Source organism: Mangifera indica, chromosome 1, assembly GCF_011075055.1.
Source record: "Mangifera indica cultivar Alphonso chromosome 1, CATAS_Mindica_2.1, whole genome shotgun sequence".
Taxonomy (NCBI): domain Eukaryota; kingdom Viridiplantae; phylum Streptophyta; class Magnoliopsida; order Sapindales; family Anacardiaceae; genus Mangifera; species Mangifera indica.
The window spans coordinates 26719732-26735202 of record NC_058137.1 but is presented as its reverse complement, the minus strand read 5'-3'; the positions used below and the strand labels follow the sequence as shown (position 1 = coordinate 26735202).

Sequence of the window (15471 nt, the reverse complement as noted above, 5' to 3'; positions counted from 1 at the left end):
TGTTTTACTAATGTTATGTAATTACGAGGAAAATGAAACTGCAATACTTTTCCAGGTTAACCTTGTTTTACAATTGGAGTGATTGACAATGGCAATTCCTTCAAAGTCAGATTCAAAACTATTAAGTCATCATTATAAGCAGTTAGTCAAGCAACTTCCTGAACTTCAATCATTTCTTATCTGCAGTACCCTTATAATTCTTATTGGTGGACTTTCAGCATTAGACTCGTCAAAATGCTGTTAACATTCAAAATAAGACAGCGTTGATTTCCCCGTAAACTATGTTATCTATGGTTCCAAAATCTTGAAATGTATTCAACGCGATTGTCTTGAGCTTACAGTGAAGTTTTCATGGCCAATTGCAGCACGGCAGGTTTTCATATATGGACAGATAACTTGTTAGGCAAATTTGAATAACTATAAACCTTGTAAAAAGTCACATGAAAATATTTGTCTATCAGTCAACCGAGAAGCTTTGAAGTTAATGTTACAAAGCTATCATATAGATTCTTCCTGTCTGGGGAATCTGGAAAATATTCGGCTTCATATACATCCATAGTAAGCCCATAAAGTCAGTCTTCTTGAGCAACTTTTTCCACATCTATCAAGTCTATACTAGCTCCAGCTTTTGGAGACAATGACAAATCGTTCAAAGTTCAGATTCACGTTTTATCAAATTTTAGTCATTCATCTCGACTTCAAGTTAACGCCAACCCGGAAATTTTGACCAGTTTTAAAGATTTTACAAATGTAAGTGCAAAATTATAAACTTTTAGGGTTTTTTTTTTTTTTTTTTTGATAATACACATAGCTGAGCTGCGAACTTGGGAGGTCACCGAAGCTCAACTCAAGTATAATATATGTCAATAAATGATAAAGTCCGGGGAAGTTTTGATCACTCTTAAAAAAGCAGACATCAATTTAGATATTCTTAACTGAGTTTTCTCCCCATCACTTTGGTATTTACATACTATTACATCAATTAAGATAAAAAATATTTGAATAAAAAAGTTACATAAAAACCAAACTGATCTTAATTCAACTCCTAAAACATTTATACAACTTTTAGAGTATAATCATCTATGATTTACACTAGTATCTAACAGTATTTTTTGATGATGGGCATAGCATGAAATTATTTATCTACCTTCCAGCATTGTCATGGTTACCACATTTTCTGAGTGTGATTCTTCTGACTTTGATAAGGGTTTAGTATCAGCAGGACTTCTTTCAATGAAGAAACCAGACTGCTTCAGCTGAGGCAATGTTGCTCCCTTGTTTGCTAACATGAGAACTGCAGATGATATATGTGACACCCCTAGGCGAATCCCACATCGACAAAGCACGGGAGAGATGCTGGGTCTGTGTGTGCTCTGTCTATGGATCCCACATTGGTTAGTGGTGGGAGAATTGAATTGGTTAAATAGTCTGTGAGCTCCTTAACTGTTAAGACGCGTTTTGGGTTGCAAAGCCCATTAGCAAACCCATGATGGACTGTGTGTCCAAAGTGGACAATATCTTAACAGTGGGCCGGGTTATTGGACCTGGGGTGTTACAAATGGTATCAGAGCAACTCCGCGTGTCCTCTTGAACGATGGTGGGGCAAACCTCAGCGAGGACGCTGAGTCCCGTAAGGGGGGGTGTATGTGACACCCCTAGGCGAATCCCACATCGACAAAGCACGGGAGAGATGCTGGGTCTGTGTGTGCTCTGTCTATGGATCCCACATTGGTTAGTGGTGGGAGAATTGAATTGGTTAAATAGTCTGTGAGCTCCTTAACTGTTAAGACGCGTTTTGGGTTGCAAAGCCCATTAGCAAACCCATGATGGACTGTGTGTCCAAAGTGGACAATATCTTAACAGTGGGCCGGGTTATTGGACCTGGGGTGTTACAATATATCTGGCCTGTCTTCTGGAAACCTTTGAACACATAATAAACCTACCTGAATGCATCTAAGTGCTTCAGATTTAACAAATGTATCCTCCAAACACGAATTCATAAGTTCTAAGGCCCTGGATTCTTTCCACAACAACCATGCCTGCACAATTGTAAGTAACCCTTATTCCATATCCCATAGAAATGAGAGATCACCATAGAAATGATACATATCCTCTCATGTTTCAACTTACATGACCAAGAAGGTTACGACGGTGATCAGGGTGAAAGAATCCTCTGTTCTTTTTGCCACTTACTATCTCTAAAAGTATTACATCAAAACTAAAAACGTCACATTTCGCTGAAAATGTTCCATCAATTGCATACTCAACTGACATATATCCACTGCAGAAAGAAGTATTAATTATAAAAATCATTTCACTGACATTCATGTGTGAATAGTTGATAGAATTTATAATGTTCCCACAACTCTGTTAGTTCTTGCATCTTCATCATCATTGTTAAAGATTCTTGCTAAACCAAAGTCTGAAATTTTTGGGTTTAGATACTCGTCTAGTAATATATTACTTAGTTTGAGATCTCTATGAATGATTCAAAGTTTGGAATCTTAATGGAGATAAACAAGTCCTTTTGCAATCCCTATTATTATCTACAAACGCTTTGACCATGTCAATAATTCTTTTTTCTATGGATCTGCAACATCAAGTTAATGTCATATTTAGATCTTTTACATTATCATTTCCGAAAACATGAACTCTTTTACATTATCGTTAAGCTGAGTAATCAAATTATATCTGACAAACTGGATGCATAGAGGGCAAAGAGGCTTTAACCATAGATAAAATAATTCAAGCTTCTGTTAGGCCTGTACTCATAGATCAAGAGCTTTCCTTCCCCTTGAATACAGCATCCCAAAAGTGCTACAAGATTCTTGTGTTGAAGTTTGGCAATCAAATTTGCTTCAGTCCTAAACTCTTCACTTCCCTGCCTGGAATTTTTTGACAACTTTTTGACTGCTATTTCATCTCCAGTAGAAAGAATGCCTTACTCATATTCATAAAGAATATTAATGGCATTAAAAATAAAGGACTCTAGATTCTTGAAAGGAAAAGAGACCTTTCAGCTGACAGTGGGAGTAATATAAATAGCTTTGACCTTGTAAACAGATCCAAAGCCACCAACTCCAATGAAATTTTCCTTGGAGAAATTTTTTGTAGCAGTCAAAATAGTAGACAGTTCAACTAAAGGTACCTCAATATCCTCACTGTTTTCGTGGCCCGTTAAATAGGTTCAGAATTAGACAGAGAAAAACTGAATGTCAGTATATATATCTCTGCCATATAAATATTATGTTCCTAAATTGGGTTTGGTTACGACAATCAGCAAGATTGAATGAGTAATTTTACCTCTTTTTCTTTTTTTCTTCCATACCAGGCCCAAGATAAACAATCCAGATGCAAGCGAAACGACAAGGATGATCATCTTTTTCTTCTCATTATCTGAATCAAAAACAGCAACATAAAAAAAAAAAATGTTAAATTCTAGCTTATATTTTCAACCTATGTAAGATTTCATGCTTCCAACCAGTGAAACCTCTATCCAGGTGTTAATTATAAGCCTGTCTTCTCAATCTAATGGAAAAATTGCCTTGTATGTCACTCATGGCCTAGAACAATCCCAGTGGTGTGATTTATAGTATGGAACCCTTCAAATTTTCTGGACATGTTCAAGACCAGCTAGTGCACTACAATGGATAAATCCAGGTGAACTTTTGGCATGAGCTTATAATGGCAATTTAACTGATAAAATGACAAAAAGCTAAAGACGAAGAAGAAAGGAAGTTTCTCTTTCCATAAATCTACTAAAGGGTTGAAATGCTGGAAGAGGGAATTCATTCATATTATGAACATGAGAATCTTTTAAGGCAAACATCTTCTTTCTTGACTTGCAACTCTGTTTAATGAGAAGATACTAATTCTTTTGTCAGTTTAAGTCATCAAAATGAAAGTAATTAAACACTAATCCTAGATTCCTTTATAAAAAAATTTTGACTACAGGGAATCATCTGGGGTCATGAAAGCTTAAATAGCCTTGAAAATGAGTGAGGCAGCAATACATCTGATAACACACATACCTAGCTGAGATGCTGGAACTCGAAGAAAAATATCCTGTCCCCAGGTGTATTGTTTAGAGCACTCTCTCAGATCTGTTAGGTCCTTGAACCACATCAAGCACCCCATACCTCTTCCAGTTAGATTGGAATTCGAGTAAGTTCTACATGAACAGTTTTTAGTACAGGCTGTTTTACATTCTTTGAGATTCATACTTTTGTTATACCAATCTATATCAGGTATTTTCATTCACTCAAGCTTCGGAAACCCTTCTCCCTTTGGGCAATCTGATGGCAATTTCTTTATGCACTTCGTTGTTCGAGGTGTTTTCCATTCATCCTGAGATTTGAGCACATACCCTTTCAAACATCCACTAGTAGGAGTCTTACTAAAACTGCAGTTGCTATTAACGCCACACTGTTGATAATTGTCACATACATCAAATGGCCAAGAGTACAAGACACTCCATTCACCGCTCCCCTCATTCCAAACATATCAATGTATGATTCTTGATCGATCCAATACTAGACACATAATAACTGTACTGTTGAATGGGCTGTAGGTATAATAAAACTCGTCTTCAGTATCAACCAATTTCAGTATAAAGATCGAGTTCTTAATCAGGGGAATGCCTCCAAACCGGTATCCATTCCATGGTCCACTGCAGGCAACTTTTTTTGATCCTGTTCTTAGAATTAATTGAGGTAATACAGAAATATCAAGTCTATAAGTTAAGTCTTCAGGGGATGGATAATCAGCATTTTTCCAGGATGTTAAATACCACTCAAATCCAGTTCTGAAGTTCCATCCCAACCTCATGCCTGATAACAATGTATCCAATGGGTAATCAAAGCTCTGCCAAGAGTAACTTTCAGAACCTGTGTCAGTATTTTCTCTAAGAACAAGGTTTCCGGAATCAAGGAGCTGTGCCAATGGATTTTCTGGCACACTTGATTAATTTGAAGACCAAATAGCACTCTTATCTTTATTGAGAAGTACAAGGTTTCCATCATTGTTCATTGTTAAAAATCCATTCTTATCAGGGATTGGATTGTTTCTGTTTGCAACCCAAACAGCTGTCTCACGACTAATCGAGTAAGCTCTGCATGAACAGTTTTTAGTACAGGCTGCTTTACATTCTTTGAAATTCATACTTTTGTTATACCAATCTATATCAGGTATTTTCATTCGCTCAAGCTTCAGAAACCCTTCTCCCTTTGGGCAATCTGTTGTCTATTTCCTTATGCATTCTGTTGTTTGAGTTGTTTTCCATTCATCCTGAGAATTTTGCACATACCCTTTCAAACATCCACAAATAGGTGTCTTACTAATTCTGCAGTTGCCATTAACACCACACTGTTGAAAATTGTCACATACATCAAATGGCCAAGAGTACAAGACACTCCATTCATTGCTCCCCTCATTCCAAACATATCGATGTATGATACCTGATCGATCCAATACTAGACACGTAATAACTGTGCCATTAAAGGGGTTGTATGTATAATAAAACTCGTCTTCGGTATCAACCAATTTTGGTATAAAGATCAAGTTCTTAATCAGGGGAATGCTTCCAAACCGGTATCCATTCCATGGTCCACTGCGGGCAACTTTTTTTTGATCCTGTTCGAAGAATTAATTGAGGTAACACAGAAATATCAAGTCTATAAGTTAAGTCTCTACGGGATGGATCATCAGCACTTCTCCAGGATGTAAGATACCACTCAAATCCAGTTCTTAAGTTCCATCCCAACTTCATGCCTGATAACAATGTATCCAATGGGTATTCGAAGCTCTGCCATGCGAAATTTTCAGAACTCCCGTTAGAATTTTCTCTAAGAACAAGGTTTCCGGAATCAAGGAGCTGTGCCACTGGGTTTTCTGGCATACTTGATGAATTTGAAGACCAAATAATGCTCTTATCTTTATTAAGAAGTACAAGGTTTCCATCATTGTTCATTGTTAAAACTCCATTCTTATCAGGGATTGGATTATTTCTGTTTGCAACCCAAACAAATGTCTCAAGACTAATCTTGTACCAGATTCCGAGGTACCCGTTGTTTGAGTTTCCCGGAGAGAAGAAGCCAAGCTCAAAGCGCTGGGATGAGGAAATTAACTTGTCACCATCTCTGATAGATTTTCCTAAAGTCACTGTATCAGCTGCAAATGATAACTCCAAGAATGACAGAACGGTCACAGACTGTTAGATTTTCTGGGTTTTAAGTGCTTAAATTTTGGACAGGTTATATAAGCAAGAACTAAACAGGAGCTAGCTTTGAAGAAGCAGAACACTTTTTTCGGAAGAGAGCAGCAGAGGTAAGAAATATTTTTCTGCATATTATCATTCAGAATCAAGGCTTTTATATAAAACAAAATACAATATTGGCCTTAACTTAATTAATGAGCACCATACTTATAACAGCAAAAAGGTGTCTGAAAATATGGATCATCATCCATTTACAATAAGCTGCAACCACTACCAACAGCTTTTCTGACTTAGATACAAGCAAAAAGACACAAACATCCTCAATAAACTAACACAGACCAAACACAGATTAGGAGTAAAAGGCTGCTCATTCTTGTTTCAGACAGAATAAATTGCAAACTGTATGCATGTTGAACAAGTCTTTTAAACAATTTTGTTCGTGATTGGTTCAACTTGATGAAGATGCCTAGCTACTCTACAAGATGTATATTTTTATTATACTGAAATTACGGGGAACAGAGGGAATATTTTTATAAAGAGAAAACAACTGAATGGTGCAAACATGTCGTCTAAGATCAGGAGCGATTAAAATAAGAAATCTGGACCCCGGCTCTCCTTGGAAATTGGGTGCAAATAGAGGTGGATTCAGCGGGCCGAGCCCAAACACCCATTGGCTCGAGTTTGGCTCAAATAGAAAATAGTCCAGTTCGAATTCAGTTCAAGTTCATCGAGCCAAAATTAAATATAGCTCAAGTTCAGTTCGGATAGAAAATGGCTCAATTCAGTTCAATTCGAATTTTACTCAATTTCATCGCTTGAATTAATTGTTCGAATTCATAGCTTGATTCGGCTCAAATTAATGGTTCAAATGGACGACTCAGATTTATGGCTCGAGTTCATGGTTCATTAACAAAACGACGTCGTTTTACCTAAATAATATTTAAAATTTCTCATTCGAGCCACGGATTCGAACCGAACCGAGCCATGTTTTCGAACTATTGAATTCGAACTGATTCAAGCAAAATCGAGCCATGAATTCTACCTATTAATTTGAGCTGGATTTGAGTTGAACACCCCTTAGCGCGAGTTCGATTCGATTTAAAAAACGAGTCAAATCTTTCTGCTCGAGTTCAATTCAAATTTTAATCAAATGAGTTTAAGTTGAGCTAAATTGAATCGAATCGACTTTCAAGATGGAGCCGGCTCGAATCATATCTAAGCCTAAGTGTAAACAAGCCAAACTGTGCTAAATAGAGCTTGGTTCAAGCAAAGTTCGATCGTATGTATGTAGAGTTCAAGCTCAAGTTTACCAGCCCAGTAGAATCTTGGATCAAGCTGAAGCTTAAAACAGAAATGATTAACTCGAATTCGATTCGAAAAATTATATTTTAACCTCTCAATTTGTAAAATTGTCCTAGAATGAGACACCATATGCCTTGTCTTTTGCCTATTGTTGGGGAATGTATACCATCACGACCGGCCACTGATGTTGGCATGAAAATATATAAAACCTTGAAAGCACCCAAATCAAAGCCTGCAGGACATTTGTCAATCTTAATGTTTTGATGGCTCCACTGCTTGAAGACTTTGATCTCATTGAGAAGAAGACATGTTGACTTGTTGCTTTCTGTAGAAAAGGTATTCCTCCTGCTTCATGGCCTTATCCGGAGTTACACATTTGGAAAGACTTAAAATTTAAATGAACGGAGAAAAAGTATCTGCATGATTACAGGAATGCCCCAACCGGAAAACAGTACTAAACTGGGGCAAGAAAATCTATCTGCCTTCCTCTACAGTTACACTCAAAGCATTTCCTGTAAAAGATTTATCTTTACTTGATGATGTATCTGTGCTGAAACCTCTTTCTGTGAAGAAACCTGGCTCTCTAGGCTGAGGCAGCACAACCTCTTCATTTGCCAACATGAAAACTACAGAGGACATTTCTGGCCTGTTCTCTGGGAATTTTTGAGCACATAGTAAACCCACTTGAATGCATCTTCGGACTTGAGACTCAATGAAAGACTGTTCTAAATACTTATCCATTAGTTCCAGGGCCCTTCCATCATTCCACAGCAGCCAGGCCTGGAAACATCTCAAGACATTAGGTTTTCACAAAAATGATTGTGTGTGAAGTAATGTTATGTGCACACAATTGCACATATAGATAATGTATCATCATGTGATTAGATATTTGTCATTGTGTCCAGATGATTTTATTGTATAATTATCCTTCTTACGTGTCCCAGAAGATTGTGATGGTGCTCAAAGTGATGGAATCCTCTATTCCTTCTTCCACTTATTATCTCCATCAAAAGCACTCCAAAGCTATAAACATCTGATTTGAATGAAAATGTGCCATCAGTGGCATACTCCGGAGACATGTAGCCACTGCATCAAATTATCATTTATATAAGTTCTTTGAAATTGTAAATAGATATGTTTACAGTAGTAGAACTTACTATGTTCCAACAACTCTCTTTGTGTTCACCTCTTTTGCATCACTTTTAAAAATCCTTGCCAACCCAAAATCTGAAATTTTTGGATTCATGTCACTGTCTAACAAGATATTGCTGGTCTTCAGATCCCTGTGAACTATTTGCAGTTTGGAATCTTGGTGGAGGTAGAGAAGTCCTCTTGCAATCCCAATAATAATTTCAAAGCGTTTTTGCCAGGACAATAGTTTCCTTCTTTCACGATCTGCACACCATTGCCAACTTTAGTAATTGAAATTAGGCTTCTCCTACAATTTTCAAAATGGGTATTGGGTTCAGATATACTACCAAAAATAAAATAATCCAAGCTTTTATTGGGCATATACTCGTAGATCAGCATCCTTTCATCTCCTTCAGTGCAGATTCCAATAAGTGCAACAAGATTCCTGTGTTGAAGTTTCCCAATTATAGATGCCTCATTCTTGAATTCTTCAAGACCCTGTCCTGACTGTTTGGAAAGCCTCTTCACTGCAATTTCCAGTTCATCTGAAAATTTTCCCTGTGTAATGTCAAAAATATTAGAAAGTTTGCTTTTTGCTAGCAAGAGGTTTAAGGCACCTTCGGGTGAGTGTTTCATAACTTATAACCTCTATTACCTTGTAAACAGGACCAAATCCACCCTGGCCAATCATGCTGGCATTAGAGAAATAGTTAGTTGCAGCAGCTAGTGTTGCAAAATTAAATATAGGCACTTCTGTGTCCTCCTTGTTCTCCAGGACAATTAAAGTTTGAACCTCTTCATTACCTGCCGATTTTCAAGATTTAGTAAATGTTAGTGTTCTCATCTAAGATTTCATTAGGATACACATTAATCTAGTTGTGACTTTCCCCTCATAAAGGTTACTAATAAATGTTAAAAAGTTTATGATTTTTATTAATAAATTTTTAAACTTCATGATATCCAACAAAAATATCGGCAATATGAGATGAAGGTATTACCTTTGTTCTTTTTCTTCCAAATTTTCCAGGATACAAGTCCAAATATAAGGATGCTAGAAACAGTCGAGACCGACACAATGATCTTTATTATTTTCTTCTTACTCAATTCCTTAGCTGAATTTAGAATAGCCCACATGAAGAAGCTTAATCAAATCGTTGAAACTTATTTCAGAGAGGAAAAAACAATTAACAAAAAGATACAAAGAGAATAGATTGTTTTTCCTGCATAGGTAGGCCAAAGCCAAGACATTTGTAATGGAGCAATTCTTGTAAATAAAAAAACTTCATTACCTAGTTCTGAAGCGGGGACTCGCATAAATATATCCTGTCCCCATTTGAATCTTGTGGAGCATAGTTTCATATCAATTAGGTCAGTAAACCACATCAAGCAGCCACTACTTCCTTCACCCTCATTTAAGGCTGCATAAGCCCTGCAGGAACAGTTCTTCAAGCACTCTGCATAACATTCCTTAATATTCATACTTTGGTTTGACCAATTAACCTCAGGCAATTTCATTCGCTCGAGCTTCAGAAACCCTTCTCCATTTCGGCAGTCTGATTCTGTTGGTGATTTCTTGACACATTTCTTAGTGTCTGGTGTGTCCCACTCATCTTGTGATTTGGATTCATACCCCTTCAAGCACATACACTCAAGTGTCTCGCTGGCTATGCAGTAAGCATTAGCCCCACACTGTGCATAATTATCACACTTGTCATACGGCCAAGAGAACACAATACTCCATCCCCTGATCCTCTCATCCCATACAAGACGCTGCATATGACCTGACGAGCTCATCAATAATCGTGTGATAACTTTATTGTCAAAAGGTTTCCATGCATAATACAGCTCAAATTCTGTGTGCACCAACACTGGTTTGAAGACCTTGTTGCTCGTCAGGGGAATGCCACCAAACTGGAGAACATTCCATGGTCCACTTCGGACTGATATCTTCAATGGCGTTGTGATGACTAATTGAGGCACCCCACTAATGTTGAGGCTGAGGCTAAATTCTCCAGGGGATGGATCATCTTCACTTTTCCATGAGGTCAATTGTCGCTCAAATTTTGTTTTTAAGTTCCATCCCAACTTCATGCCTTCCAACAATGTGTCTGATGGGTGGTCAAAACTCTGCCACATATAGTTTTCAGGATTCATGTCATTACTGTCCCTAATAACAAGGTTTCCAGAATCTAGAAGTTGTGCTACTGGATTTTCTGGCACCCTGGATGAGTTTGAAGACAAGATAATGCTCTTATCTTGGTTGATAAGTACAAGACTTCCATTGTCACTGATGGTTAAGGCTCCTTGACGATCTGGAATTGGGTCTTTTCTGTTTGCAACCCACACAATAGTCTCAGGACTAATCTTATACCAGACTCCCAAGTATCTGTTTTTTGAGTTTCCTAGAGAAAAGAAGCCTAGCTCAAAGCTTTGGGATGAGGAAATTAATGTCTCCCCATCTCTGATAAATTGTTTAGGAATTATCATATCAATTGCAAATGACAACTCCATGATCAACAACAAGATGAAAGAACAAAACAAAGTGAAGAGTGGAAGGTACTTCATTCTTATTCCTGGAAGAAAAGATGAAAAATAATAATTGCAATTTGCATTTATCTTGGAAAAGAATCTTTTTAATCAAACCCTTTGATAAGATTTTTCATGGTTGACCTGCACCGCAGCCAAGTATTTTTTTGACAGGACAGAGGCTTCGCTAAAACCTCAGTAATTAGAAGGAAAATGTTGGGAAAGTACCATTAGGAGTCAAAAAACTTGGAATCATTCTTAATTACGCTGCCCAATAATGTAGCAGGACTAAAGAATTCGTGCAGTTCGAATGAGTTTACTCAGTTCTAGCTAGAAAATTCTACAGGTTGGTTATGGCCTATGAGTTTATTCAGTTCTTGCTGTAAATTTTCAGTAAGTCCTTACTGTGGTCAGAAAGAGCTCATAATTTTGAAGGATATTTTAAGGAAACGACCCAGTTCGATAATTAGTGTCACCAATCAAACTTGTTATCTCAGTGCATTAATTTCTTTGAATCTCATTGACTCCTCTTTGCGGTCCATAGACGTCAACTACTGGGGAACTTTCAGCATCAGCTTGGTCACAATCCCTTGGAACTTTCTAAGACATTAATGTTCCAGTCTGTAAACAATGACTTGTGGTCCTCATATTATAATCACTGGTTAAGGTCTGTTTAAGATTAATTTGAAGATTTCTAGATGCACCTCATGTGATACACACGTTCAATGTTAACACAACTTCATTAATGATGTTCATAACATAAGGTCATGTTCCTACATGAGTCATGCACAAGTTCAAGTTAATATTCATACATAAATTTCATATTAATAGTGTAAGTTCAATGTTAGAGTATTAATGGTTCATGAATAAGTTCAATGTTAGTTCATGTATTTATGATTTAAAAAGTCATCTTTATACCTATATATATTCTAGTGGTTTTGTATTTGAAGTATGAATAAAAATTGCAAGTCTTCCTCTCAAATAATTTTCTTTCACACAAAGCTTCTCCCTTATAAATTACCTCTCATCTCTAACAGAGTGGTATCAAAGTCTGATTCCTTTGAGAGATGGCAAATAACAATGGAGTCTTCTCATTTCAATTTTCTCGCCTCACAAAGAAAATTATGGAACTTAGTGTCTACGCATAAAAGTTATTCTTGGCTCACAAGATGTTTGGGCTATTGTTGAGAAAGGTTATGTACAACATGAAAATAAAGCCGATTTACCACAGAATGAGAAAGATGTTTTAGTGAAGATAAGGAAGAAGGATCAACAAGCTCCCACCCTTATCCATCAATGTTTGGATGATTCAATATTCGTGAAGGTGGCTGATGCAACTACCTCTAAGGAAGCATGAGAGATTTTGCAAAGTTCATTTCAAAAAATTGACAAAATAAAAAAAAGTGTGACTCCAATCATTACAAGGTGATTTTGAAGTTTTGTGTATGAAGGATTCCAAATCAATTTCATATTATTGTTCAAGGGTAAAAGTCATCGTAAGTCAAATGAAAAGGTATGACAATCAAATTGAAGATGTCCGTGTGGTAAAAAAAATTCTTCTTTCCTTGACTTCAAAGTTTGATTATATGGTTTGTATCATTGAGGAGTCCAAAGATTTAGACTCCTTGTCACTTGAACAATTAGAAGGCTCTTTACAAGCCCATGAAAACAAGATTAAATGGAGGGAAGATGAAGCATTGGAGCAAACTCTTAAAGTGAAAATTTTTTTGAAAGATGATAATGGCGAAACTAACCACAAAGGATGAGGCCATTGTCCTGGTCACGGTTAAGGAGGAGAGGTAAAAGCAATTATAACAACTTCACCAATAATGAAAGGAGTCATCAATCATATAGAGGTCGAGGAAGAGGAAGAGGAAGAGGAAGAGGAAGAGGTAACAATTTTAGACCAAATGAAAAGAGGTGTGATAAGTCTAAAGTTGAGTGTTACAACTTCCATAATTTTGGTCATTATTCTTGAAAATGTTATTTTGCAACGACTCATGTTAAAGAATAAGTGAATATTGTTAATGATAAACAAGAAGTTAAAAAGCCCATTTTGTTGCTAACACTCAAAGATAACAAGAGAAACGAAGCAAAATGCTTGAAGGTAGATGTGAGAGATTCGTCTGAAAAGGAGGTTTCCATCGAGAGATATAAGGAAGTGCTTATAGAGTTAAATCATAAGAGGCAAGCACGACAAGCGGTGGAAAATTCAACATTGGAATTAAATGAGATATTCAATTGGTTGAAGGTTGTAACACATGAGTCAACCAAGCAATGCGATGAGTATGTGAGACTGAAAGACGAAGCATTGTGTCAGAAGGATGAGATTACAAGATTGAATGAGAAGTTGTCATCGAAAATTATTGAAGCCAATAATGTCAAAGATCAGGTTTATGAAGAGTCAAATGTGAATCAACAATTTTTAATTAATGAAGTGCAGAAACACGATAACATGATAATGCAATTGTATAAGGCGAAGTTGGAAGAACAACATAAAAGGCAAATTGATTTTTATAAGTTGAGTGTGAACTTTATGTTATGACAAATATCCTTGAGGCATATAAAAAGGCTTTGAAGGAGACTTATAAGGCATTTGTTAAATATAGAGCATGGTGTCTACAAACTGATGAACCACTTTACAAGGATGTTATAAGTGGTAAAGTTTAGTTTTGAGTACTGTGGAATTGGAAAAGCAACATGTGAAGCAAGAGAAAGAGATGAAGAAAGAAGAAGAGAGAAGGAAACTAGAAGAAGAGATGAAGCAAGAAGGAAGAAGAATATTGGAAGATGAGATGAAGAAAGAAGAAGGAAGGATGTTGGAAGAAGCAATAAAGACGGAAAAAGAAAGAAAGATGCAAGAAAACGACAAAAAAAAGCAAGAAGCAAACAAAAGAAAGCTAGAAAAAGATAAAACATTGAATGTTATGCTAATTGAAAAGAAAAGTAAGGAGTTTGAAGAAGGATGGACTTCAAATTCTTTACTTTTCTTTTTAATTAGCACAATGTTCTATGTTTTATCTTCTTCTAGCTTCCTTTTATCTACTTCTTGCTTCTTTTTATCGTTTTCTAGCATCTTTCTTTCTTTTTCTTCTGTCTTCATTGCTTCTTCCGACATTCTTCCTTCTTCTTTCTTCATCTCATCTTCCAATATTCTTCTTTCTTCTTGCTTCATCTTTTCTTCTAGTTTCCTTCTCTCTTCTTCTTTCTTCATCTCTTCTTCTTGCTTCACATGTTGCTTTTCCTTTTTTTTTTTTTTTTTTTTGAAGCACATAATTATGAGATTCATATGTTTTCTATGAAGGTGACTTTGAAAATGAGGTAGTACACCTTAAGGAATTGCTTGCAAAACAAAAGGTTTACGAAGGTTTTCATCAATTATGAGCATCTCATAATTGAGGGGGAGTGTTGAAGATTTTTAGGCGCATCTTATGTGATACACAAGTTTAATGTTAACACAACTTCATTAATGATGTTCATAGCATAAGGTCATGTTCTTACATGATTCATATACAAGTTCAATGTTAGTAGTATAAATTCAATGTTAGGTTATTAATGGTTTATAAATAAGTTCAATGTTAGTTCATGTATTTAAAATTTAAAAAGTCATTTTTATACCTATATATATCTTAGTGGTTTTGTATTTGAAGTATGAATGAAAATTATATGTCTTCCTCTCAAATAATTCTCTCCTACACAAAGTTTCTCCCTTATTAAATTACCTCTCCTCTCTAACAAGACTCGATCTTCATGCCCTCACGTTGTAATTTTCTAAAATGTATATATTTGGCTATGATATTAGTAACTTTTAGCTTAGATGTATTTGTTCTATCAAACGAAACCCTAAACTGATAACTTGAGTTCAACTTTTTTCAAATTGAGCTAAATTTAATCAAAATAAACTAAGGACACCCACAAAAAGCCCAAAAGTATTCAATTTAACAAGTCTTTAACTTAATTAGCGAGATTATGATTTGGAGATCACAAGTAGCATTGTTTATAGGGAATTGGAGGACTAAAGCATTATAGAAAGTTCAAGAGATTGTGATTTTGACAAATCTGATGTTGAAAGTCCCCCAATAATAGATATATGCTTGTACATGGGCCCAGCTTCAAGATAATGCAAACCCTATGGTAATGTAACCCTAATTTTGTATCAAATTAGTTCTAAGAAATTTTCTTCCGGCAGCAGAATTTACTCATTCTATCTGTTAAACTTCTGTATATATAGAAATGATAGAGAATTATAACTAAAGTTGTTATGCATAAGTAGTAGAAACTTTTGATCTGTTTCCTTG

At 36.1% G+C, this 15471-nt stretch overlaps 1 protein-coding gene and 1 pseudogene across 1 annotated transcript; both read right to left on the bottom strand.

Moving 5' to 3' along the window:
* Positions 1-1139: 1139 nt before the first annotated feature.
* On the bottom strand, positions 1140-6623 carry LOC123230305 (annotated as a pseudogene).
* A 951-nt stretch (positions 6624-7574) lies between these two features.
* On the bottom strand, positions 7575-11205 carry LOC123223466 (G-type lectin S-receptor-like serine/threonine-protein kinase At4g27290). The gene is made up of 7 exons (XM_044646633.1): positions 9937-11205; positions 9646-9759; positions 9303-9451; positions 8995-9205; positions 8674-8911; positions 8452-8602; positions 7575-8296 (listed from the first exon to the last, which is right to left on the bottom strand). Exons 1-7 carry the CDS (start codon positions 11156-11158, stop codon positions 7991-7993), a joined length of 2391 nt encoding a protein of 796 aa, XP_044502568.1. The 5' UTR covers positions 11159-11205; the 3' UTR covers positions 7575-7990.
* Between the last annotated feature and the right edge of the window lie 4266 nt (positions 11206-15471).